The 26,914-nt window shown below is 36.2% G+C and overlaps 3 protein-coding genes and 1 pseudogene across 4 annotated transcripts; all 4 read left to right on the forward strand.

The window, feature by feature from the left end:
- Window positions 1-4,276: 4,276 nt before the first annotated feature.
- Window positions 4,277-6,537, forward strand: LOC104702040 (pentatricopeptide repeat-containing protein At1g73400, mitochondrial). Its single transcript, XM_010417848.3, has one exon. It carries the CDS (start codon window positions 4,344-4,346, stop codon window positions 6,045-6,047), a length of 1,704 nt encoding a protein of 567 aa, XP_010416150.1. The 5' UTR covers window positions 4,277-4,343; the 3' UTR covers window positions 6,048-6,537.
- Window positions 6,538-8,086: 1,549 nt separating this feature from the next.
- Window positions 8,087-9,606, forward strand: LOC104702041 (transcription factor MYB54). The gene is made up of 3 exons (XM_010417849.2): window positions 8,087-8,507; window positions 8,607-9,032; window positions 9,213-9,606. The coding sequence occupies exons 1-3, from the start codon at window positions 8,393-8,395 to the stop codon at window positions 9,398-9,400; spliced, it is 729 nt and encodes a 242-aa protein (XP_010416151.1). The 5' UTR covers window positions 8,087-8,392; the 3' UTR covers window positions 9,401-9,606.
- A 1,503-nt stretch (window positions 9,607-11,109) lies between these two features.
- Window positions 11,110-13,305, forward strand: LOC147941650 (uncharacterized; annotated as a pseudogene).
- A 716-nt stretch (window positions 13,306-14,021) lies between these two features.
- Window positions 14,022-21,262, forward strand: LOC104704855 (conserved oligomeric Golgi complex subunit 3). Of its 2 annotated transcripts, XM_087459236.1 has the most exons (25): window positions 14,022-14,230; window positions 14,392-14,475; window positions 14,573-14,680; window positions 14,819-14,863; window positions 14,953-15,027; window positions 15,128-15,223; window positions 15,444-15,521; window positions 15,779-15,864; window positions 16,003-16,069; window positions 16,292-16,354; window positions 16,538-16,639; window positions 16,822-16,926; window positions 17,013-17,105; window positions 17,409-17,497; window positions 18,019-18,238; window positions 18,404-18,493; window positions 18,567-18,683; window positions 18,785-18,817; window positions 19,049-19,135; window positions 19,219-19,281; window positions 19,437-19,553; window positions 19,883-19,975; window positions 20,193-20,318; window positions 20,676-20,776; window positions 20,922-21,262. In XM_087459236.1, the coding sequence occupies exons 1-25, from the start codon at window positions 14,141-14,143 to the stop codon at window positions 21,049-21,051; spliced, it is 2,358 nt and encodes a 785-aa protein (XP_087315362.1). In that variant the 5' UTR covers window positions 14,022-14,140; the 3' UTR covers window positions 21,052-21,262. The 2 variants fall into 2 exon arrangements, with proteins under 2 accessions (XP_087315362.1, XP_087315363.1); XM_087459237.1 differs by lacking the exons at window positions 14,022-14,230; window positions 14,392-14,475 and having other exon boundaries at window positions 17,401-17,497.
- Window positions 21,263-26,914: the final 5,652 nt, after the last annotated feature.

A 26,914-nucleotide genomic window follows, 5' to 3' on the forward strand; every position in this document is an offset into this window, starting at 1 on the left:
TTAATTACCATATCTTCCATTACTCGACCTTGTACCTTAATAATGACTGCAAAACATGATTTTTTTTTTTTATCTTGTACCTGTTTTCGGGATTACTTGTTTATTTGTATATATGATTGTAGGTTTTTTTTAATGCAGGTTAATCATAATTTTCAGAACATTAAAATTAAAGGTATTAGGAAAATTATTTTGAGTTGACCTGCAAAGAGCTTGGGATTCATGCATGTGGAAACAAGCACAACACTTTCTCTCCCATTTTGGAGATAAGCTTTACGGAAATGTAATGCTTGGTCATCCCAAATAGTCATCCTTACTGTGCTTCCTCTGTTTGATTTAGTTAACAATAATATGTGTTGTTAAACTGGTTTTACAAATAAAATTCATTATTAACACCCACTTAGTCGCGAAGTAAGAGAACGATTACGATTTTCTCTGTACTATTTGGGTCTTCCAGATTAGATCCTTGGACGCTTAGTATCTGGCCTATAACATCTGCGGGAAATTGAATAGAGTTTCTTGATTTTGATTTTATAACTACTTATATGTATTAAAAACAGACGGTTTCACTGCTATTAATTTGTGGGGAATTAAATGTTTGAGCATGATTTTGGGCTACAAAATTTTAAATATGAAAATAGTAGTTGTTGTTATTTTTTAAAATAGAAATAAAAGTCGTGCGTGAAATGCCAGGTAACATATTCTGCATAGGTTAACATTTTTAAAGTTTTCTTTTTGATAATGCACGTACTATCATCTTCTTTACAAACTTTGGTATTGTCGGTGAATCGTATAGCATTGTTATTGTCGGTATAACCCTATAACGCTTATATACCGAGATGACTTCAAAAATTTCTCATGGTGTAAACTTGGCCCTCATGGTGTAAACTTGGCCTTCTTTAAGGAGATCCATGTATTGAGGGATGCGACATGCAACGATGGTGAATCCGTGAATAGAAGCTTGTATTAGAGAATCCTAGATTTTGTTAGGTGGTCAGGTTATGGTAAAGAGTGTTTTCCAGAAAAAAAAAAAATCATATGTTGTCATTTTAATAGTGATGTACCTTTGTATCAAGGAGAAGGAGATCTAGACTCATAAGCTCTCCGTTTCTTTTAAGGTTCCCACATAGGCATAAGTCGGACAGTAATATGTTACATAGAAGTCGCGATTGTTAGCTTATCTATAGCAATAGATTCATGTTGACCTTATGAAGATGTTGATTGTTTGGCAGCCATATTGATAGAAAGTGATTCTGATCTAGCGATATTGTTGGGATACAAACAATGTCCCACATCTGAAGATTAGAAAATAATTTTTTAATATATAAGCCAAGACCAACTCCGATTAGTATGAGGCCTTTTGGGAAGGAGCCCAATAAAAAATCCGTGCGGGCTTTGCCACCTGGACTCAAAGCGGACAATATCTTATTAATAGGGGAGTTGGCTTGAGCTTGGAAAGCCCAACAATTGGTATCAGAGCCTAGGTTGAAAAGTGGACCTAGGGGAGTGGGTGTGGGCTCTGTGTTCGGTGTGGGAGGATCTCTAAAAAATTGACATGATTAAGGGTGCCTCAAGAATACTTCAGGAATAAAGGGGTACCGGAGCCTAGGTACCTGGGTTTCGCTGAAGAGAAGGCTAAAGTATCGTGGTACATAGTTTGAGGGGATGTTTGTTGGGATACAATCTGAAGATTAGGAAATAAGTTTCTAATATATAAGCCAAGACCAACTCCAATTAGTATGAGACATTTTGGGAAGGAGCCCAATAAAAAATTTGTGTGGGCTTTGCCATCTGGGTCCAAAGCGGACAATATCATACTAATAGGGGAGTTGGCTCGAGCTTCTAAACACCAACAAATATCAAAGTAATAAAAGTGATTAGTTTAGTTTCAGTGGGATCTATTTGCAAGTACCGACTGGGTTATTTTCTAAATTAAAAAGCCGTGAAAGAAAGTAGAAGAGAGTGTAGAGAATGACCTTTATTCTAAGTAATTATGAACGAGAAGCTTTGTGGGTGGAGAATGGGTGTGGATAAGCAAATTTATATTGGTGTTGGATATTTTCTAATGATACATAACGTTGAATATTGATGTGAAGTTGAAGAAGCCGAAAAAAAAAAGATGTGAAGTTGAAGAATCTCATTTTTAACTAATAAATATATAATTATAAAACGTAATGGTTTGTTTTTTTTTAGTTACCGTAAATTTAATTTATATAAGTAACGTCCAATAATTAAAATTTGTAACAGTTAATGTTGCTCATTTTATTACTTATTATTAACCCACTACTGTATTGGGTTTTTAACATGCCCCAAACTCTTACTATACTTTTGCGACTAAAGTAGATGAAAAGTTTAGTGGTTACATTCTCTCCATATTATTATGCTCTTTAGTACTGTCGTTATAGATAACAATTAGGAATTTAATTCTGTAATTTCAAGTACGTGGTGTAATAGTTATATTTAAATTGTTGAAATGGATGAGGTTTCTTTTCTAAAATTTATTTATTCTATATCCAAATTGTTAAGCCAAGTCTGAGTACGTTTTTAATTTGAATTTTAATTGTCCGGTTGCTGCGAATTAAATGTCATACATTCATACTATATATTTGTAGACTATTGTATTATGTAAATGAATAGATTATAAACAGTAATTACCACACATAACAATGTTCAGGTACCTCTTTTGAGTTTATTATATATATATATATATATATACATTACAAATTACATGATTTGATGTCTAATTATTATTTTTTTTGTTTGTTGTTTGTATTTTTGTTATGATCAAAACCATGGTACTATTATTTCAATATTTCTATTATTATACGTCTTTCAATCTTAATTAATATTTCTCCATAGTATTTTCTTTTTGTTATAAATAAGACACTGATTGGATTTTCTTATCAATAGTGCTTCGGAAGAAAAATTCTTTGGTTCACCCCTCTTAATTTTTCTTATCAATAGTGAACCTCTTTTATTCACTCCTCTTAATTAACCAATCAAAATATAACAAAACGTCATGTCATATCATATTTACAAAATAAATCAAAATTAAAATAAAAAGACAAAACAAATTAAGGAAACAAATTCTGTAAATTTTTTAATAAAGAAATTATGTCGGTTTGGTTTATAAAAGAATGATTAGAGTGTAGTTTTTACAATTAAACAAAATTATATATCTGTTTGGATTTACAAAATAGTGATTAAGGTTTAGATTTTACAATTAAACGAAATTATATGTCGGTTTGGGTTTACAAAATAGTGGTTAGGGTTTAGATTTTATAATTAAACGAAAGTATATGCCGGTTTGGGTTTACAAAAGAGTGTTTAGGGTTTAGATTTTATAATTAAACGAAATTATATATCGTTTTGGGTTTACAAAAGAGTAGTTAGGGTTTAGGGTTTCGATTTTATAATCAAACGAAATTATATGTCGGTTTGGGTTTACAAAAGAGTGGTTAGGGTTTAGAGTTTAGATTTTACAATCAAAAAAATTTATATGTCGGTTTGGGTTTATAAAATAGTAGTTAGAGTTTAGATTTTACAATTAAAGAAAATTGTATTTCAATGTAAGTTAATAAAAGAGTGGTTAGGGTTTAAATTACACAATTAAACACAATTATATGTCGGTTTGGATTTATAAAAATGTAACTTGGGATTAGATGTTATAACTAAAAACTATAATATAATGTCGGTTTGAATTATATACAAATTTTGTTTCTTTAATTAATAATTTATTTCCTTAATTAAGAAGGGGTAAATAAGAAAAGTTCACCCATAAGGATGAATCCAAGAATTGTTTCAAATAAATATGTATAAATAAATATACATGTGGTGCACTTTTAAGTGCTGACGTGTCATACTTAAGACGTGTCATGATGAGGGAGAGAGTTCACCTCCTTTCATAGTATAGATTATTGAGTATGTAATAATGATTTTTGTATATAATTTGTAAATATTTGCTTAGTATGATGTAACAACATATTGCAGTTCTAATTCGACATAGGATAATTCAAAGACATTGTCGTATGTGATGAAATGTATTTTTTTTTTTGTGGTGGCTCTATCCTCTATGAAAATAAACTAGATTGATTCATGGCTTGGTTTGGTTTTAAATTGAATTCTGGTTCGGTTTTCCCTTAATTAGAGTTGCAATTCACACACTCAAAACAGTTTCTGTTGTGAAGAGAAGATGGCCCATTAAAAATGAAAAGGCCTCAATAGAAGAAAGCCCATTAAATCTCTCTTCTCTCTCTCCGTTGCCGTCCCCTTCCTCTGGTTTCATCTCTCAGTCTCTTTTGGCTGTAAACCTCGAAAAGAATATATTTTCACCGAGTGATTACTGAATGATGCGAAGGCTGGTTTCATCTTTTGTTCGTTTCAGATTCTACTCGCATCTTCCGACAACACAACCACAAAGGTCCGCACTTTTCTCTCATCTGTTGAGTTCTCGTCTAGATTCTATTCAAATCGACAAAATCTCTTCTTTCTCGAGCCATCGATTCTGTTCCACGACTTTGTTAGACCCAGAATTTGAAATTTCTCGTAGAGTAGAAGTTTCTCAAGATCAATCACTAGTTTGCTGCAACGAAAATGAGATTAGAACGAAGGGTTCTACTTACGCGGTTGGAATCTTACACGAAGCTATAATGGCGAATTTGAATGCGTATGATGATATGGAGAAATCCCTTGATGAATCTGGTGTGGAGTTGACAACTCCTGTGGTTTGCAAGATCTTACAAAGGCTTCAATACGAGGAAAAGACGGCTTTGAGGTTCTTTACTTGGGCTGGTCATCAGGAACATTACTCACATGAGCCTATTGCTTATAATGAGATGATTGATATATTGTCTAGCACTAAGTACAAGAACAAGCAGTTTAGGATTGTGATTGATATGTTTGATTACATGAAGAGAAACAACAAAACCGCTGTTCCTGCGGATGTTCTGTTGGAGATTCTCAGGAAGTATTGTGAGAGGTATTTGACTCATGTTCAGAAATTTGCCAAGAAGAAGCGGATTAGAGTGAAGACTCAGCCGGAGATTAATGCTTTTAATATGCTTCTTGATGCTCTGTGTAAGTGTGGTTTGGTAAAGGAGGGTGTAGTTTTGCTTAGAAGAATGAGGCATAGAGTTATACCTGATGCGAATACATTTAATGTCTTGTTCTTTGGGTGGTGTAGAGTGAGAGACCCTAAAAAGGCGATGAAGCTGCTTGAAGAGATGATTCAAGCTGGTCATAAACCGGAGAATTTTACGTATTGTGCTGCTATTGATACTTTCTGCCAAGCTGGGATGGTGGATGATGCAGCTGATTTGTTCGATTTCATGATAACCAAAGGCTCTGCAGTCTCTGCTCCAACTGCAAGAACTTTTGCTTTAATGATTGTGGCGCTGGCAAAGAATGATAAAGTAGAAGAATCCTTTGAGCTAATTGGGCGTATGATAAGCACGGGTTGCCTTCCTGATGTGTCAACATATAAGGACGTAATTGAAGGTATGTGTATGGCTGGAAAGGTTGAGGAAGCGTACAAGTTCTTGGATGAGATGAGCAATAAAGGTTACCCGCCTGATATAGTCACTTATAATTGCTTTCTTAGGGTATTGTGTGAGAATAGAAAGAGCGATGAAGCACTTAAACTTTATGGAAGAATGGTAGAATCACGTTGTGCACCTAGCGTCCAAACGTACAACATGCTGATATCTATGTTTTTCGAAATGGATGATCCTGATGGAGCATTCAATACATGGAAAGAAATGGATGAAAGAGACTGTTTTCAGGACATTGAAACCTACTGTGTTATGATCAATGGGCTATTCGACTGTCACAGAGCTAAGGAGGCGTGTTTTCTACTCGAAGAGGTTGTGAACAAAGGACTTAAACTGCCATATCGAGCGTTTGACTCTTTTCTGATGCATCTATCTACTGTTGGTAACCTCAAGGCAATCCATAAGCTTTCTGAACATATGAAAAAGTTTTACAATCATAGTATGGCTAGGCGTTTTGCACTCAGTGAGAAGAGGAAAAGTACGAACCTCCGAGGAAAGTAATGGGAACTGAAAACTGTTGGACCATATCATCATACTAAAACAAAGAACCATTTTCAGTGGTGCGATCAAAATGATGTGATGATTCTTTGTCTCGAAAGGAGCTCTTCGTGATTATGATCCCTGGTGAAATTTCATCCATCACAGTCCCCAATTCTGACCAAGAACCATGATCTCGAAAGCAAAGAGACCTATCCAGGTCTGTTGTTGTCTGATGGTTATATTGGTTTCTTTGGAAAAGGTCCCACCACGCACAGTATGTTCAACTTGTTCGTTTAAGTCAGTGTATTGACCATTGCGTATATAAAACGGAACTTTGTATGATCCATAGCAATGTGAGAGGTCTGTTTTCTTTATGGTTCATGACTATTCTAGTTTACCTTCTGTTTTTTTTGCTCTTTGATACTCGAGTTTGATGTGAGATTCTTGAAACGTTCTGATACTTAAAGAGTGTTGGCTTCATCGTTCAGCTAAGATAAACGAGGTTTCACCAGTTCTGGTAACGGGTTCAAGTCTCAAGAAACTCTTGGTGAAGACTCAAGACTGAAGCCATGACAGTTCGTCTGTCAGCATTTGTAAAATGAAAACCGAACAGGATCCGGTTTAGTTGAATGAGTCATTTAGTTTAGTTATGATAGGTTCGAAACTGAAGAAGGCTTCTCTCCTAACTACCAAATAGAACAAATGAAGTTGGTTATGGCTTCTTCTTTCCCAACTAACTCTCTGTTTTATATTTTTTTCCTACTAAACTTTACCAGCAATTATTTTATTTTATTTTTGCTTAAAGAAAATTTAAAAAAAAAAAAACAAATTGAAGAAATGTTCGAATTAATCCCATGGAACATAACCGATTCTGTTTTAGTCCTCAAAGTACGAAACCTATAAAGTTCCGTTTTGGACAAGAGAGAAACTCATGACGTGCTTGGAGACCAAATATTTGACCACGTCAGAATTAAAACATAAAAAATTTGCTAATATATACCTTGTATATTGTTCGCAGTTTATGAAATATAAATCCCCATTGTAAAATTGCAAAAAAAATACTAGTTAATCCATTTGTAGTTGAAGAGAAATACTGTATAACAGTATATTATTTCTCTATTATTTTATTTCTTAACTACAATACTATTGATGAGAAAACATAGTATTTGTACCATTAGGCCTCATTTATAGTCAGTTCGACCAAGTTAAGTTGTTAAGCCTTCGGTGTTAAAAAGGTGAATTAACTTGGCTGAAAAAAGTTAGTTGTATTGTCTCCACGTTGGCCGATATATTCCGAATTAAGCTTAGAGAAAACGTTGATTAGGTCTGAAAAAGGTTATCAAAACTATATCCATCAATATTTATTTATGACCTGCCATTTAACTAGAAGTCCACAACATTGTTACCAAACTCTTTCCTTTTTCCTCATGTTTTTTTTTTCTTTTTTCGGATTTTATTTTAAAACTTTCTTAAGTAGTTAATCAGAATCCCTTGGACAAGCTAACAATGGCAATATACTGGAATTCACATATGATCCAGCTAATTAATGCTTGTAATGTTTCAAGACATAACTTGACTATAAGCATACGGGATCTTGAAATATAACATTTGATGAAATTCAAATTTGTCAAGTTTAGGATAATGATATTTATTACATGTAAATACGTACGTAGGTTGCCCAAGACTACACAAACTTACGTAGATGAGTATTGGTGACTTGAAGTAGCGGGTGTAGGTTAGAATTTAGAAACAACCCTTAGATTAATTAATACTATACGAAGAGACGTTGAGAGGTTAACGAAATGCGCAGCCCACACCAAGCAATCTCTCTAGCTACCCTATGAACCAATTAAATTCTAAGTTATAGAAATAAAGAAACAAAAGCAAAAAGATAGATTACTTAAAAGGAGGTGTTGTGTTGGTTAGGGAAGACGTTGGCATCAGTGGCCAGTAGAGAAGTCCGTCCAAACCCTCCCGACTCTCTAACGGATTTTATTTATTTTATTTTTCTTCATATTATATATATATATATATATATTATATGCTCTCTATAAATATTTGACTATATATATCTATATATACATATATGTAGTGCAGGTGCTCTTCAGCTTTCTTCTTGTTCCCACATACCCATCTACCCCAACCTTTCGCCAAGAAAAAAACTTAGGGTTTAAATTTCGATATTTATATGTACATAAAGTATATGAACGCATCAAAATATTTGCGTACGGTATTGATGATATAGGATCTGTGTTTGTGTGTTCTTTTTTTTGGGTAGTATTCTCTTGTTCTTGTATTGGTTTGGATCGGTAAACTTAGTTAAAAGAAAAGTAATCAGCTAGATCGGCGTAAAGAAGAAAAGGATCATGTGCAGTCGAGGCCATTGGAGACCAGCGGAAGACGAGAAGCTGAAGGATCTGGTCGAACAATACGGTCCTCATAACTGGAACGCCATAGCCCTCAAGCTCCCTGGTCGATCTGGTAATTTAACAATATATTCTAGGGTTGGTCGGTCCATATATATAAAAACTAGGGTTTGATATATATACATACATATAACATACTAATTGTGTTGTGCAGGTAAGAGTTGTAGATTGAGATGGTTCAATCAATTGGATCCGAGGATAAACCGAAACCCTTTCACGGAAGAAGAAGAAGAAAGACTTTTAGCGGCTCACCGGATCCATGGGAACAGATGGTCGATCATCGCAAGGCTTTTCCCCGGAAGAACGGACAACGCGGTCAAGAACCATTGGCACGTCATCATGGCTCGACGCACACGCCAAACCTCCAAGCCTCGACTTTTACCCTCGACGTCTTCGTCTTCTTCTTTAATGGCGAGTGAACAAATCATGATGAATTCTGGTGGTTATCGTAACAATAGCTCTGGTGATCGGAAGAGAATACTCGGAGACGTTATTAATTACCCTTACCAATTCTCTCATATCAATCATCTTCAGTTCCTTAAGGAGTTTTTCACTGGAAAGATTGCTTTAAGTGCCAAAGGTAATTAAAGTACTCAAAATGATGGAGAAGGATTCATTTCCGATCACTGTGTTTGCATTTTCATTTGAGTGTTGCACGAATTAATGATGAAAATATTATGGTATCCAAAGTTAAATGAAAATATGACGAAAACATATAGCTTATACAGTTATACTTATTCTTTTGATCTTCTTTTGCCAGATGCGATCGCAGCAAACCAGAGTAAACCTATGGAGTTCTACAATTTTCTACAAGTAAACACGGATTCAAACAAGAGCGAGATTATCGATCAAGATTCAGATCAAAGCAACCCCAATGACTCTGACAACAAAAACGAAAGTGGTGTTCCCTTCTTCGATTTTTTGTCTGTTGGAAGCTCTGCCTCCTAGGATTAACTTCTTCGCAGGAACACTGTACATTTTCTAGCTTGACTAGTCAGTCCGTATAAGTACGAGACTTTAGATCGTCAACATGTATGTTTGATGTGTAAAATTAGTGAGCATTTGTCTGAAAAAAATGCGAGAAAAGAGACCTAATATATGTTAATGTAGCCATCAGTATGTTGAAATATATTTGTTCATTTTCTCTTGTATAATTAGATCGATAACATGTAAGCATTTATAAACTGGTGACCAAAAACTACTCGTATAAATCTTGTATGGCGGCGTTGTTAATTAGTTTAGAAGAAAGAAACGGTTTTGTGATAAACTCAAGAGAATAAAAGATGTCGTGTAACAAAGGAATAGAGGCATTCACATCTGCGGAATAATCAAATATATCGCTTACGGTCAAGATCATGCACGAATGAAACTCTTACATCCATTATATATATGTATATATAGTATCTATTTCTTTGCAAGCATATATTGGTTTTACCTTTTAATGGTGAAGTATGATAACGGAAAGACGAAATGGATTTTGGAGTATCGATATGATTAAGGTGCGCGTAGTTATCAGCCACCAAGAAATATATTTCAAGGCAGCAAATATATAACACCCCTAGTCAAAAATACAAAGTAAAAATAATTGGTTGTAGTTGGAGATAAAAAGCACAGATTTTGACAGTTGAGGCAAGTTATAACCACACGGTCCGCACCTTATTAGTAGTTTGTTTTCTTCAATGTTCTAAAATACGGCTTAGACGGGCGTATATACGGTCTATATACGGTATACGGTGACCCAATGTACCGTTTCTTGTCTAAACGTTTAACATATATGGCTTGGTCGAATATGGTTGCTTATACGGCGTTTATACGGTCGACTATACGGTTATCGTATATAAGGTACGTTTTTTTAATACGTTTTTTTAAAAAACCTTCATTCAAACTGTAAACCTATAAATTGATAAAACCCTAAGCTTTCTTATCGTTTTTTTCTACTGCCGTGACACTTAGGTTGGTGGTTTCAAACTTCATTCTATATACAGAGAGTCTTCAGGTTTGATTTACTCTCCTTCTCTTGTTTTGATTTTGATTATATTATATCATATGATCTTTCTTTTTGGCTTTATCATCTATCATCGTCGTCTTGTTGATCAGAGACCTATAATTCTTCATTTCGTAAAACTATGTTTGAGTATTGGCTTTTGATATCGCAAAACTCTGTTTTGATATCAAAACTCCTCTATTTTGAAAACGTAAAACAAAGTTTTAATATCAAAACTCTGTTTTGATCTCGTGAAACAGTGTTACGAATATTTGTCTTTAGTAATTTTTTTGCAGAAATTATTCAAGTTCTAATGGATTCTGGTTTGAATGAGAAACCTAGTGGAGCATCAGATTCAACAGTTTTGAAGAAAAACTCGAAAGATGTTGCTTGGGAATATGGAATGTTGTCTGATTCGAAGAATCTTGACAAAGTGAAATGCAAATTGTGTGGGAAAGAATTTTCAGGAGGTGTTTACAGGATAAAAGAACACATTGCCAAAATTCCTGGAAACTTTTCTGCTTGTCCAAGATCATCAAAGGATGATCAAGAGAAGTGCAAGACTGCTATCGAGGAAGCAAAGAAGAAGAAGAAGAAGAAGAAGAAGGTAACTCTAGATGATGAGCTGCAACAGACAATTAATGTTCATGGCAGTGGAGATATGGATGATGTGATTGAACTTGAAGAAATGGGTTCAAGAAAGATGCAAAGGACACTTGGTCCAATGGATAAGTTTGCAAAAAACATCAATCCAGAATCTAGACCTCTTCCAACTAGGCAACAAAATATCAATGATGCTCTTTGGAAAGAGAAGCTATACAAGGTTCAGCAATATATTTCTAGGTGGGTGTATGCTTCAGGGGTTCCTTTCAATACCATAGCAAACGATGAGTTTAAGCTCATGGCTGAAGCTATAGGAAAATTTGGTCCATGAGTCACACCACCAAGTCAACACCAACTTTGAGAGCCTTTACTTAAGGAAAAGGTTGATAGAGTTCATGGTTTGCTGAAACTACAAGAAGAAGAGTGGAAGAAGAATGGATGCACGGTTATGACAGATGCTTGGTCTGATCGAAAAAGGAGAAGTATCATGAATCTGTGTGTTAATTGCAAAGGAGGTACAATGTTTCGCTCATCTAAAGATAGTTCAGATGAGGCTCATACAAGTGGATATATTTTTGAGTATGTCAAAGGCTGCATTGAGGAGATTGGTGAAGAGAATGTAGTTCAAGTGGTTATTGATAATGCTGCTAACAATGTGGCTGCGGCAAGAATGATGAAAGAGATCAAGCCGAGTATATTTTGGACATCATGTGCGACTCACTCCATCAATTTGATACTTGAACGCATATCGAAACTCACAAGGTTCAAAGGCACAATTCAGATGGCGAAAGACTTCACAATCTTCATATATGCTCATCATAAGACATTGGCGTTGATGAGAACATTCACAAATAGGACAGACATTGTGAGACCTGGTGTTACTAGATTTGCATCATCATTTCTTACTTTGCAAAGTCTCTTGGACAAGAGGGATCAACTAGCAGCCATGTTTTCTAGCGGTGAGTGGAGAAACTGCAAATGGTCGAAACATTCCAAAGGAATCAAGGCATTTAACACAGTGATGAGTGTTAAATTTTGGAATGGGGTGATAATGTGCTTGAAAGTTTTTGGACCATTGGTCAAACTGCTTCGACTTGTTGATGGAGATAAGAAGCATACAATGGGATTTCTGCATGGAGAACTGATAGAAACAAAGAAACAGATCAGTGATGGATTAAAACATGTGGAAAAAAGGTTAAGCCAATATTGAGTATCATTGAAGAAAAGATTAAGGGTCGACTTGACAATCCTTTGCATCTGACAGGTTATTTGTTGAACTCATACTACTTCTATGAAGATTCAAGCCAAGCCTCCAGTGATGAGGTATCAAATGCAGTCTGTAAGTGTGTCTATGCATTTTTCCCCAATGATGTCAACACACAATGTCAAGTCATCAACTTTGAACTGGCTATTTACAAAAACAAAGAAGGGAACTTTGGAAAACCATGAGACATCCCAGGCTGCCAGAAAGAAGATTATGATCCAGGTACTCTTCTTTCACTTATTTTTCAAACAGAGCAAAAGCATGTTTTTTAAAAAGAGAGCAAGACCATGAAAAATAGAGCAGACCACGAAAATGTTTTTAAAAAACAGAGCAAGAGCAGGTTTTTTTCAAACAGATGACGAGCATGTAGTTCTACTCCATCACGACCATATCACTTATTTACTTAGCTCATTTACATTGGTTTATATTTTACAATTTTAGTTTATTGGTGGGAAACATATGGAAATGTTGTTCCTAGCAAAAATAGCTAAAAGAATTTTGGCTTTGACTACAAGTTCATCCGGATGTGAACGAAACTGGAGTACATTTGAAGGGGTTAGACGTTATTTTGCTCTAATTTTCAATTACCTTGATTGTTATGCATATAGTTCAATGGTTCACTTTATTTATATTGCTGCCTACTATCATATGTAGGTACATACAAAGAAACGAAACAGACTTGCTGTAAGTCGAATGAACAATCTTGTATATGTCCAATTTAATTTAAGATTGATGAACCAAAGGAAGAGACAAAAAGAGAATAATGTTGATATATTGGTTGCGAATCATGCTGCTAATGCTCAATCATGGTTGGTTGATGGGATTTCCAATGATGGAGAGGACTCACAATTCGATTTACAAGGTGATATAGGTGAAGTAGAACCATTTCGATCAACAATTGATGATGCAGATCAAATTAGAGAGTTAGATGATGAAGATGATTTTATATCCGACAATGAAAAAGAACTTAATATATATCATATCTATATATATTTTTGGTAAAATATATTTACCGTATATATCCCGTATATACAGCCGCATATACAGCTATACGCTAAACGGTGGTGCACCGCCCAGCTAGCGCCTAACGGATTTTAGAACATTGGTTTTCTTAACCACATTTTCTAATTTAAATTTGTATTCATTAAAATAAATTTACTACTAATGTCTATATATGTATCAAATTACATTTTCGTAGGAACTGTAGTAAATCTATGATATATTCTTGCACTTCCAATTTTTTTTTTTATTTTTTTTAATTTTAGTTCCGGAACTAGAGCAAAATGTAGAGGAAAAAATGGTTGTAGTTATGAAACGAGAGAGCCAATAAACATGTACATACAACCCAACAAATACAGATAGAAGATAATATATAAATGAAAGTTTCAATTTAGAAGGTTTGAGGCCAATAAGAGAATCTGAAAATAACCTAAATTATTAATTTTAAAGAACTCTATAGTGGAAAAAAGAAGAAGAAGATAATGTTAGCTCAAATCGTCAATTTTTTCTCCTACAAAAAAAAAAATAATAGTAATCATCAAAATTTTCACCATATTTTATTTCTCACTCAACGTAAGAAAATAACTTTTTTACGCATCTGACTTTTAAAGAGAAGAAGAAAAAATATAAGTTCAAGTTGCAATTTAGAAGCTATGGGGGCAAAAAGTGAAATTTAAAAGAAATTAAGGGTTAACTTGCAAAAGACATATATATATATTGTACAAGTGATAAATTTTGCTGATCTCGACGCTCGGATCATCATCGTCTTCCTCTTCCAAGTAATCAAAACAAAGCCGAGAGATTCACAATATTCTCTAGTTCGAAGAAACCGCCACAGATGATGGCGACTAAGGCGAATTCGTCTTCCAGCCTCCCCAAATCTGGAGCCATCTCTAAAGGCTACAATTTCGCTTCTACTTGGGAACAGGTAATTAATTCGCACAATCTGAGCTCGAGATCCCGCCATTGACGAGTCTAGTGTCCGGATCTGGAATCCTTTGTTCAGATACGATGGTTGGATCTGAAATGGTGCTCTGTTTGTTGAGAATATATATACTGAATTGTAATGTGGTTAAAATCCCGTTGCAGAGCGCTCCTTTGACAGAGCAGCAACAAGCAGCTATAGTTTCTCTATCCCACGCAGTCGCTGAGCGGCCATTTCCTGCCAACCTTGTGAGTCTGTAGTTTTCATGTTTGGATTTTTGTCGAGATTGTTATCCTTTCTTTCTTTTTTGTGGTTTGATGTCAGTGTTAGTTCTCATGGTTATAGGTACATGAGCATGTTCACCGCCCCGAGAATGGCTTGTCTGTCTCAGCAGAGGACGCAAACTTCGGAGATTCTGGTGCAATTGAAGCTGTTTTGGTTAATACAAATCAGGTAATTTCCCGTCCTGCAACTTTATTATATTCCAAGGATCTTATGCGGTACTATATGTGTCTGTGGGTATCTCTTTTCTTGTGTCTCTGTATGTGTAGTAATGGTTCTTCATTTCGACGTATGTTGTTTTGATTACAGTTCTACAAATGGTTTACTGATCTTGAATCAGCGATGAAGTCTGAGGTTAGTGATAGTCATGTTGTTTCCTTGGTTAAAATTATGGGAAACACTACTTGAAATGTATCTAAATGATTTGTTACTTTCTGACGTAGACAGAGGAGAAGTATCGGCTCTATGTCAGTACTTTAACTGTGCGCATCCAGACGTGTGATGATATATTCCACCAGGCAGGTTTCCACTACGTTTTTCAGATTGCCGTGGTCTTACCTTGCCCATAATATATAAGGCATATGCTTTATTATTGACCTTAGGATTTCTCCTGTGCAGGTTGATGAAACACTTGACCTATTTAATGAACTGCAGCTTCAACATCAAGGAGTAACAACAAAGACTAAAACTCTTCATGATGCATGTGACCGACTGGTATTTATTTCTGTCTTTTACTTTGCAAGATGATTTTTTTTCTCCCTTAATAATCTCTTGCATGTTTTTCATTCCTACTTGCTGTGTATATCCCAATGACATACAAAACAAAAGATGCTTAATGCATCATGGCTGGCCAGGAGTTTCTGACTCGCTATTTAAATTGATTGTAGTAGTTTGCTTGCCTGAGCTAAGTTTCTTTTTCTTCCACATTTTCTAGTTGATGGAGAAGCAGAAATTGATGGAGTTTGCAGAAGCTCTAAGGAGTAAGCTCAACTATTTTGATGAATTGGAGAATGTAAGATCTAATTTCTAGCCTATCGACATTAATTTTTGAAACATGTCAAAGTATCAGTGTGTAGCTTCAGATATGCTCTTGTTTTGTTCATTAACGTAATCAATTTAATTATGACCTGCCTGTGGTACTTTAGTTTATAATATATATATGTTTCTTCTTGGACACTGGTTGCAAAATTAAGAGGAAATATCTCAATAGTGTTAAACTGCTCTAATATCTCATAATTCTTCTTCTTTTTATTTTTTTTTGTCCCGCAGATATCCTCTAATTTTTATTCACCAAATATGAACGTATCAAACTCAAACTTTCTCCCACTACTGAAACGGCTGGATGAGTGCATATCGTGAGTAAATGATGTTGCATTCAATATTATGCAATTTTATATTCACTACTTGGCAATTTTATGGAAGAATGCTCCACTTTAGTTCTTCCATCACCCTCACAGTGATTGTAATTTGTCTCTTTACCTTGAATTCTGTAGGTACATCGAAGATAATCCTCAATATGCGGAGTCGAGTGTTTATTTGCTCAAATTTCGTCAGCTCCAGGTACTACGAAGAGCCCTTCCTGTCTCTATTTGTCTTCCCTCGTTCTCTCTCACGGAGAGACACATGGTTTTACTGTTATTACGCATGCACAAACTCATACACTGTTTCCAGAATGAAATTGTACAAAACTAAAGAAAGTTAAAACTAAACTAAATGATAATGAGGAGATATTAGTATCTTGTAATTTGTTATAGAAAAGACTAACATTTATCTATTTTACAGTCACGGGCCTTGGGCATGATTCGAACTTACATCCTTGCAGTGCTTAAAATGGCTGCTTCTCAGGTAATTGTTCTTTGTAATATGCAATGTATTCTTGCACAGCTTACAATAAGCATGTATAGTTCTTGTAACTATATAATATGTATATGCATATATTGCATATATGATGTAATCTATGCATGCAAGAGTGAATTGTGAGATTATGCATAGTTTCCGCTAAAACATACATGCAAATTCCTTTGTCAGGTTCAGGCAGCATTTCGTGGGCCAGGAGGAAACAAAACATCTGTCTCGGAGGGTGTCGAGGCATCTGTTATATATGTTCGTTTCAAGGCTGCTGCAAGTGAGGTGATACCCTTGATTTTCTTCCCATCTTAGTGCAGAAATGTTAGGGTCACAATATTAGATATGAGAGAGAACAATCAAAATTAGCTTTTGTAGCATGTCAATTTTGCGAGTTCGGTATTGTGATGATGCCATGGCTATAGTTTCTTTCTTATGACATTGAACATTGAAAAATATTTGTCCAGCTTAAACCTGTACTGGAGGAAATCGAGAGTAGGTCAGCAAGAAAGGAATATGTTCAAATCCTTGCAGAATGCCACAGACTATACTGTGAACAACGGCTCTCGCTTGTGAGTTTATTTTCTGGAATACAATATGGTTTTAGTATCTGCAAGTAACGAGAATCGCCTGTTTAATGTTCAATTCATATTATCAGGTCAAAGGCATAGTTCACCAACGAGTATCTGATTTCGCGAAGAAAGAGGCACTGCCATCTTTGACTAGATCTGGTTGTGCATATCTGATGCAGGTATATGAAGGAAAATAAAATTACGAACCTCACTTTATTCATGAGGGATAATAGGAGCTATACCAGTTTAGTTTCACAGGAAATTCCTGCCATCATAAGGGATAGAAACATATAGGAAAATGAGAATGTTAATATAGCTGTTAATCTGTGTGATTTCAAAGGTCAGAAGAAGGTCTGTTTGAGAAAGACAATGGCTGGTTCATCAGCTTTAGTAACTTAGGATTTTAGAGACTGTTAGTGGACTTGGTTTTTTCAAAACATGAAATTACTGCACCACGTCTTAACCTCCATAAAGAATTTCAGGTTTGTCATATGGAGCATCAACTGTTTAGTCATTTCTTTCCAGCATCATCAGAGGAAGTTTCAAGTCTGGCACCTTTAGTGGATCCTTTGTAAGTTTTTTTTAATGCCGTGCTGTCTATTATGTTCTTCATCTCTATTTCTGTTCAATTTATCACTGAAATAGTTTTCTGGTGCCTTCTATACTGAGATATATACAGCTAATATTTATGCTTGAATACTTGTTTCTACTTTTTTATTCTACTTCTCTTCCTCTTTACACCATTAGCGTTCATCAAATAATGCACAGCCGAGCGTTCACCCCATCAATATCGTTAATTGTGAATCAGGAACCTAATTTTGCTGTCATTGCATCGATGATATTAGCTTGATTTTTGTTTATACTAGTCTCTGTGTCTTTGTTTAGAGATGAGAATGATTTCATTTGTTATATGTATGTGATACTTCCAACTACACTGTAGTTGATGTAGTCGGTGGGTCTACTACACTATATGACTTCTTATAAGTCTAGGATTTAGGGAAAAACGAGTAAGCGTATGTCATCCAGATTGTTTTCGTTTGTTATATCTTGTGTGGTACTTTCAATTTATCATATTTGCTTGTTCCTGATCAGGTCTACATACTTATATGATATTTTACGTCCAAAACTGATACACGAAGCAAATATTGATCTTCTATGTGAGCTCATTCATATCCTTAAAGTTGAAGTCTTGGGGGAGCAGCCAGCTAGACAGAGTGAACCCCTGGCCGGACTGCGGCCTACATTACAAAGGATTTTAGCCGATGTTAATGAAAGATTGACTTTCCGTGCCAGAACATATATTCGAGATGAGGTACAGTATTTAAATTACCAGCAAATATTGGGATAGTTTTCATACAAATTCTTTACTTTGCAATGACTTTTAAGTATAGAAGTTTGCTAGTTTCGGCTATGTTATCCTGTTTAGTCTTAGAGGACTTTGCTTTGCTTGGTTTGAATCTCCTTTTTACTTCCGTAGATAGCAAATTATATTCCCTCTGATGAAGATCTGGATTATCCTGCAAAGCTGGAGGGATCTCCTAATACAACATCTGAAACTAATTCCGGGGTAGAACAAAATTCTCAAATTATTCCTATGGGGTTGGTAATCTTTATCTGTATACTTATAGTCTAAGTTGCAGGATGATGAAAACGCTGATGTATTTAAGACTTGGTATCCACCTTTGGAAAAGACTCTCTCTTGTCTATCTAAATTATATCGATGCTTGGAGCCTGCAGTCTTCACTGGATTAGCACAGGCAAGACTATCAGTAACTTATTGCTTCTCATTCTGTCAAAGAAAATTCAACAATTCATGTTTAGGCAAAATTGTCTAAAAACCATCTCTTCTGTTCCACAGGAAGCTGTAGAAGTTTGCTCTCTGTCAATTCAAGTAAGCAAGCTAGAAAACCAGATTTTCCCCGCCTTGATATTTGTTCCTTATTCAGTTGTCCTTGTTTTCAATGACATTGTCAATTTTAATTACACGAAGATGTGTCAATCTTTTATAGATATTAATGTGTCAATGTCCTGTAAAGAAATTTATAGTTGTTTTTGTTTAATTTTAATTACGAAGTTTTACAATAATTGAGATGTCCACAATATTTTGTCAAATATGCAACAGAAAGCCAGCAAGCTTATCATTAAGCGATCTACTACAATGGATGGCCAGCTTTTCCTTATCAAGCATCTTCTTATCTTGAGAGAACAGGTCAAAGCTAATCTATCCTTTGTTTACTTCTTTTGCTATTAAGTATTAAGTCACTGGCATTAATAATTATTGTTTGTTTCCAGATTGCGCCTTTTGACATAGAATTTTCAGTCACCCACAAAGAACTTGATTTCTCTCATCTACTGGTTAGTTCCTCGACATTCAAGTCTATTTTGTATGATAGATCTAAACCTTTCTTTCTCGCCTTTGGTGCACATTTCAGATCTTTCCCCTTCAGTTTATTTACTTGCTGATGACTTTGCTAACTTTCTCTGATTATTCATGTCAAAAATGTGGCTAGGAACACTTGAGAAGGATACTTAGAGGTCAAGCGTCACTTTTTGACTGGTCTAGGTCAACCTCCCTAGCAAGGACCCTGTCACCTCGAGTTTTGGAGAGTCAAATAGATGCCAAGAAGGTTGGTGATTTTTCTCTTCCATCCACAATCAACTGCATATGTTCTTCATGTTTACATAAGTTTGCCACTCAGATGTGTTGATCTCATTTTATAGTTTAAACCTTGAGCGTCTTTCTGCGAGACTGATGACAATATTGGTGAAAGATAAGAAAATTTTAATTTCATAGTCTGGGTTATATATCTGCTAAGACAATAGGCTCAAGAGTTATGGCAAGTTTTTTTGTTAGTTTGTTGGTTGTATCTTGCTTACCTGGATGTCTCATTCTATGCCTGGGTCCTTGCATTACTTTATATGAATGGGAATGATGCGTAGAAATTTGTTTTCGCAGGAACTGGAAAAATGTCTTAAGACAACTTGTGAGGAGTTCATTATGTCAGTCACTAAGCTAGTTGTGGATCCTATGCTTTCATTTGTGACCAAGGTTTGTTTCTCCTTTCCTTTGTTCTGGGAATTTTTTTTTTTGCAAAATTTTGTTAAGACTCTAGACTTCCTCGAAAATGTTTAACTCAGCATCCTTTGCGCTATTTGATATTAAATACAATACACCGTTAATTAGAAGGTGATCTGTTTATCTAAAGAGTGTACTCTCCTAATGGAATTGCGTAATAGTTTTGCTATGTTTATACATGTATATGCAGGTCACAGCCATAAAAGTTGCTCTTTCCACCGGAACTCAGAATCAAAAGGTTGATTCTGTCATGGCTAGGCCGCTGAAGGAACAAGCTTTCGCTACACCGGATAAGGTGGCGGAACTTGTTCAAAAGGTATGAGATAGATAATTTACTCTTTTAGGTTTTTTTTTTGGTCTTTTTATTCGAGGTATATATCTCAGAAGTAGAGATGGCAGCTATTTCTTGATCCCTATTAATAAGCTCTGAAAACTCTGTTCATAGACAGTTCTAGCCTCTAAGTACTAACGAACATAGATGCCAATGGTAGCTTGAACGTGCAGTTGTGATCGAATCGATATGAAAAGAGAGAATCATCGTAGATAAATATATAACCCGCAATGGATTTATGCATGTTTAAGCTTTTATTACCTTTTATAATCTAGAAAGCAAAACAAAATCTCTCAACGCAAAGGGAAAGGCTGATGATTTGTATCACATGACTTTAACCAGGTATATGCTGCAATACAGCAAGAGTTACTTCCGATTTTAGCAAAAATGAAACTCTATTTGCAAAACCCATCAACAAGGACCATACTTTTCAAGCCAATCAAGTAAGTCCATTTCTCGATAGTTTATCAACCATCTAAAACTATCTTTGGCTGATTTACATATCTGTGTTTTTCCTAATCCCTTGTGTCTAAACCCCATAATTTCTTGCTAGTTTGAATACGAAGAATGTTTCTGTTTTGTATTCAGGACAAATATAGTGGAAGCTCATACACAAGTGGAGTCCTTGCTGAAAGCTGAGTACTCATCAGAAGAACAAGGCAATATCAATATGATCTCCATTCAGGATTTGCAAACCCAACTCGATAATTTCCTTTAATGGTCATGGCTCAATCAATACCCATGTTTTTGATGTCTGTACTTCCTCGGGGTTTTATCTATATAGAGATTTAATTCTTTTGACGACTTTGTTTGCTACACTTTACAAGAGTTGGCTTTAGAAGATAATATATATTATTTTGTATAAAAGAACTCATACATCTTGGGCTCTACATTACGATCAATAAGTGTAGATCTTTTGCTTATATAAATTAGCTGTCAAGTTCTTGTTTGGTTGCTTGCTTGCTTCGTCATTCATTGATGGATGGTATAAATACAGACAAACAAAAACATGTACTACTTAATGTATTAGAAAAGTTAATATATGTCAATGTAATGTGATTTGGGATTATATATTAACATGGCATGATGATAATCTCAGGTGCCATATACGTAGAAGTGACAAATTTTGAGAAATGGAATGGTATTGTTTTTGAAGAAACAGAGGATCTGTACGAGTTACAAGCTATCGCAGAGTGTATCTAAAAAACTTCAGACGAAGCGGGAAAGTGGCAAGTTGTCTTTGCCAGCACAACACCTTGAAGACAGTGTGGTGCATCGAGTGTGGAGATGCTGAGCATGGGCGAAAAAGGTGTCAACCTAAAAGGTGTCCGTTGGAAGCTACAAGCAAGTGGAGTGTTGAAGTCAACATAATGATGAGGTTTCTCCTATGACTCATTGGACAAAGAGAGGTTCTTGAAGGACATGGTGCATAGGAGGATCTGCTGGATAAAGAAGAGTATGGTGAAGATTGTTGTTGTCTATAAAAGAGAAGCAATTCACAACCTTGTTCGGTTACCACTATGACAGAGAGAAAAGTGTGTGTTTAGATCTAAGCAAGAAAAATAATATTGCTTGAGGGTTTCATTGGTGAGTGAATAAAGAGTGAACATAGCTGTTGCTGTGCATGTAAGGTTGGGTAGATTAGGATTGTTTCAGTGGCAAACCAGCTGTTGTGGTGTTGCATAAAACTGATCAAACAAGCTTGTAAGATAGTTGTTTGAGAATTTCTTAATAAAGCTCAGTTTACTGATTTCTTGGTGTTCTTGTATTAGTATTCAAGGTTCTAGTTATTTCAATTGGTATCAGAGTGGGAAACCGATTTGAGACTGTCGTCTCTACACAGGTTAGATCCTAAGTTATGGAACCAAATACTGATGGTACGGGTACAAGTAAGAACATCATGCTGGATACTAAGAGATATGGGTATTGGAAAGTTCGAATGACACAACTCATCAGAGGCCAAGGAGACGATGCATGGACAGCTGTGGAAGAAGGCTGGGAACCTCCGTTTGATACAACAGAAGATGGAGTTAAAATCCCAAAACCTAAGGCCAGATGGACGATTGACGAAAAGAATTTGTCAAAATTCAACGCAAGAGGCATTTTCTCTGGTGTGGATGAAGATGAGTTCAAACTCATTCAAGGATGCAAGTCTGCAAAACAAGCCTGGGATATTCTCCAACAATCTCATGAAGGAACATCAAGTGTTAAGAGAACAAGACTTGACATGTTAGCTACTCAGTTTGAGTATCTGAAGATGGCTCCAGATGAAACAATAGTGAAGTTCAGCTCAAAGCTCAGTGCCATAGCAAATGAAGCTGAAGTCCTTGGAAAGACCTACAAGGATCGAAAACTGGTGAAGAAACTGTTGAGGTGTCTTCCAGCCAAATTTGCTGCTCACAAGGCTGTAATGAGGGTAGCTGGTAACACTGAGTCAATGACTTTTGGTGAACTGGTCGGCTTACTCAAATCTGAAGAAATGGAAGCTGATGAAGACAAAGCCAAACTGTCTAAAAGCATTGCGTTTCAGGCTGATCAAAAACCTGATCAGTTTCAAGAAATCAAGGATAGCATGTCCTTGTTGGCCAGAAACTTTGGTAAAGCTTTAAAAAAGGTTGAGAGAAACAACAACAGAGACACGCGACGTTGGAGTAATTCAGAAGGAGACAAACGAGGTGATAGATCATCAAAACCATATGCTGACTATTCTGGTAAGAGAAAGGAGATTCAGTGCTATGAATGTGGAGGTTATGGTCATATCAAACCTGAATGTCCTGTAACCAAACGGAATGAGTTGAAATGTCTTGAGTGCAAAGGCATGGGACACACAAAGTTTGAATGTCCAAACAAAACCAAGTCAAAGGATAAATCCCTGTTGAGCTTCAGTGACTCCGAGTCTGATGAGGAAGGGGAAGAACTGCTCAACTTTGTTGCTTTTACAGTCAGTGGAGATAACGTTCAGATAGGTGATGATTCTGATTCAGAGAGTGATGAAGAAGTCAATCCTAAGGAGGAATACATAATTCTGTATGACAGTTGGGTACAGCTAAGAAAGGATAAGCTTAAGCTTATTCAAGAAAAGCTCACTCTGGAATCTAAACTTGAATTAGCCTATGAAGATGCAACGGAAAAGGTTAATCATACTCCACTCAAGTCTAATGATCAAACAACTGAAGGACTTCTTCAGAAACTGAGCAACCTTCAAGAAGAGTATTACAAAGAAAAGGGAAGAGCTACAGTGCTTGAAAAGGAGTTGAATGAGAAACACAAGCAGATCAGGATGCTGAACAGTGGAACTAAAGATTTAGACAAGATTCTGTCCATGGGAAGAATAGATGCCACACACAGAGGTCTAGGGTATCAAGGAAATACTGGAACCTCAAGTGATCTGACAGTTCAACCTGTGAACTTCGTAAGTGCCAATCACCTAGAAAAGGAAGTAGATATCTCTACTAACTTAAAGAAAGAAAGTTCGGTGACAAAGAGACCAGAGAAAAGGCAGAACTATCCTTTGAAGGACTATCACAGGAGGGTCATAAGAAAAAGTACTTATGGGTGTGATCACTGTGGAGGCAAACATCCAAGAGGACACTGTTACAGTTTTAGGAAGAAGGTCAATCTGTTGTGGAATCTCAATAAGTGTTACTTGGAACCAGCGAAGTTCTGCTCTGTGTGGATCTCGAAGAAAGACTTGTACAGTGATCTATTTACAAAATGATCAAATTTTAACCTAATGAAGATGTATGAAGAGGATGATGATATCTACACAAGATGCAAACGCAAGACACTCACTGTTGTTTCTGGAGAAGACACAACCGAGAATATCAGCTTAAGCTGTAATCTAAGCCTGATAGAACTTGAATAGGATGACGAAGAAGCCAATGTAGCATATACATCTACAGGTTCATCTGAAGTCAACTCTTGGTATTTTGATAGTGGATGCTAAAGACACATGACAGGAGATCAATCAGCATTAGACGAATTTACACCTATTCTAGGTGGAAAAGTCACTTTTGGTGATGGAGGAAAAGGTCAAATCAAAGGAAAAGGGATGATTGACAGATCCAACCAACCTCAACTGGCGAATGTGTATTTTGTTGATGGACTTCGTGCAAATCTAATCAGCATAAGCCAGTTATGTGATGATGGACTTAAAGTCACATTCACAAAAACGGAATGCGGTGCATATGATGAAAATGGAAATAAAGTTCTAGCTGGAGTTCGTTCAGGAAACAACTGTTATATGTGGAAAGAGTCAGAGATGTGTCTATCTGCTACAATCTCTAAACTTGATCTATGGCATCGACGACTTGGTCACATCAACACTCAGAGTTTAGTCAAGATAGTGAAGGCTAACGTTGTCAGAGGTATAGCAAAGCTCGATGGAAAATCTGATGCAGTCTGCGATGCTTGCAGTAAAGGAAAACAAATCAAGGTTCAACACAAGAAAGTAGCTGATATTGGTTCAAAAAGGATTCTGGAGTTGATACACATGGATCTTATGGGGCCAGTACAAACTGAGAGTTTGAATGGAAAAAGGTACACCTTTGTACTTGTTGCTGATTTTTCTAGATTCACTTGGGTCAGATTTTTAAGAGAAAAATCAGAAGCTGTTGAGAGCTTCAAGATAATGGCTCTACAACTTCAGACTGAAAAGGGACCTATAGTTCAAATCAGAAGCGACCACGGTGGTGAGTTCCAGAATGAAGAATTTGAGCAATTATGCAACTCTCAAGGGGTACGACATCAATACTCTGCACCAAGGACACCACAACAAAATGGGATTGTTGAAAGAAAGAACATAACTCTCCAAGAAATGGCAAGAGCCATGATTCACGGTAACAATGTGTCACCAAGGTATTGGGCTGAAGCAATAAACACTGCTTGTTACATCATCAATCGTGTCTATGTGAAACCAAACACCACTCCGTACGAAATCTGGAAAGGAAAAACTCCAAATCTGTGCTACTTCCACACGTTTGGGTGCATCTGTTACATTTTGAATGATAAAGATCACCTCGGTAAGTTTGATTCAAGGAGTGATGAAGGCATCTTTCTGGGATATGCTACAAACAGTATGGCCTACAGGGTATACAACAAACGTCTCAAGAGAGTTGAAGAATCTGTTAATGTTGTGTTTGATGATAGATCGCCTACTCAAGAATTCCCTGTAGCTCAGGATGATGAAGATCTGCCAACTCTTGATCTAGAGAAAGTCGAAAAGGATCAAGAAGAAGAAACAAGGGTCACTCAAGGATCAATTGTGGATACGAGGTTAACACCTTTGCAAGTTCCTAAGAATCACTCAGAATCAGATGTGATTGGGAACCTAGGAGGTCAAAGACAAACAAGAGGAGTTCATATCAACTTCAGAGAAATGCTATAACACTCTTGTTTTGTATCAACTCTGGAACCATCTGACATCTATGTAGCCTTAGAAGATGAGTTCTGGTTTGCAGCTTGTCACAAAGAGATCAACCAGTTTGTTCGACATGGTGTGTGGGATCTGGTTCCAAGACCTCCGCAAGTAAATGTTGTTGGTACGAAGTGAATTTTCAAGAACAAGATTGATGAGGATGGAAATGTTACACGAAATCGAGCGCGACTCGTTGCTCAAGGATATTCACAAGTTGAAGGTGTTGATTTTGACGAAACCTTTGCCCATGTAGCATGTCTTGAATCCATTCGTCTACTCCTTGGGATGGCATGTCTTCTAAACATCAAGATGTTTTAAATGGATGTAAAAAGTGCTTTTCTAAATGGTATCATCCAAGAAGAAGTCTATGTTACTCAGCCAAAGGGTTTTGAAGACCCAAAATTTCCTGATCATATGTATAAACTCAAGAAGGCTCTGTATGGATTGAAGCAAGCACCAAGAGCTTGGTATGAACGTCTCACTCTGTTTCTCCTTGAGAATGGGTTTAAGAGAGGCAGTGTAGACAAGACTCTGTTCATCTACGAAGAAGGTTCAAACATCCTCATTGTTCAGATCTATGTGGATGATATTGTGTTTGGAAGCACTAATCCAAAACTTGTGAAGAGCTTTGTCAAAGAAATGACTAAGGAATTTGAGATGAGCATGGTTGGCGAGATAAACTATTTTCTGGGATTACAAATCAAACAGAGTGATAGTGGAATTCACATCTCTCAATCAACATATGCAAAGAGCTTAATTCAGAGATGTGGAATGCAAACGAGCAAGTCAGCCAACACCCCCATGAGCTCAACAACAAAGCTTTCGAAGGACTCAACTGGCCAAAAGGTTGATGAAAAGCTCTACAGAGCTATGATTGGCAGTCTTCTCTATCTAATCGCTACTCGGCCAGATCTGTGCTTCAGTGTTGGTGTATGTGCTCGATATCAAGCTGATCCAAGGATGTCTCATCTGAATGCTGTCAAAAAGATCATCAAATATGTCAAGGGAACAACTGATTGAGGTTTGTTTTACTCTAAGCAAACTAACTCGAATCTTGCAGGTTTTTGTGATTCTGATTGGGCAGGAAATCTTGATGATCGACAAAGCACATCTGGAGGTTGTTTCTTTCTTGGAAATAATCTCATCGCTTGGCACGGCAAGAAGC

The sequence above is a fragment of the Camelina sativa genome, chromosome 7 (genome assembly GCF_030686135.1).
Source record: "Camelina sativa cultivar CO46 ecotype springtype chromosome 7, ASM3068613v1".
NCBI lineage: Eukaryota > Viridiplantae > Streptophyta > Magnoliopsida > Brassicales > Brassicaceae > Camelina > Camelina sativa.

Bases quoted from the DNA above. Each gene is read 5' to 3' on its own strand.
- LOC104702040 (XM_010417848.3), top strand. From the start codon at position 4,344: ATGATGCGAAGGCTGGTTTCATCTTTTGTTCGTTTCAGATTCTACTCG.
- LOC104702041 (XM_010417849.2), top strand. From the start codon at position 8,393: ATGTGCAGTCGAGGCCATTGGAGACCAGCGGAAGACGAGAAGCTGAAG. The intron at 8,508-8,606 runs GTAATTTAACAA...TGTGTTGTGCAG, and splicing joins CAAGCTCCCTGGTCGATCTG to GTAAGAGTTGTAGATTGAGA. The intron at 9,033-9,212 runs GTAATTAAAGTA...TTCTTTTGCCAG, and splicing joins GATTGCTTTAAGTGCCAAAG to ATGCGATCGCAGCAAACCAG.
- LOC104704855 (XM_087459236.1), top strand. From the start codon at position 14,141: ATGATGGCGACTAAGGCGAATTCGTCTTCCAGCCTCCCCAAATCTGGA. The intron at 16,355-16,537 runs GTAATTGTTCTT...TTCCTTTGTCAG, and splicing joins TTAAAATGGCTGCTTCTCAG to GTTCAGGCAGCATTTCGTGG. The intron at 18,239-18,403 runs GTACAGTATTTA...TTACTTCCGTAG, and splicing joins GAACATATATTCGAGATGAG to ATAGCAAATTATATTCCCTC.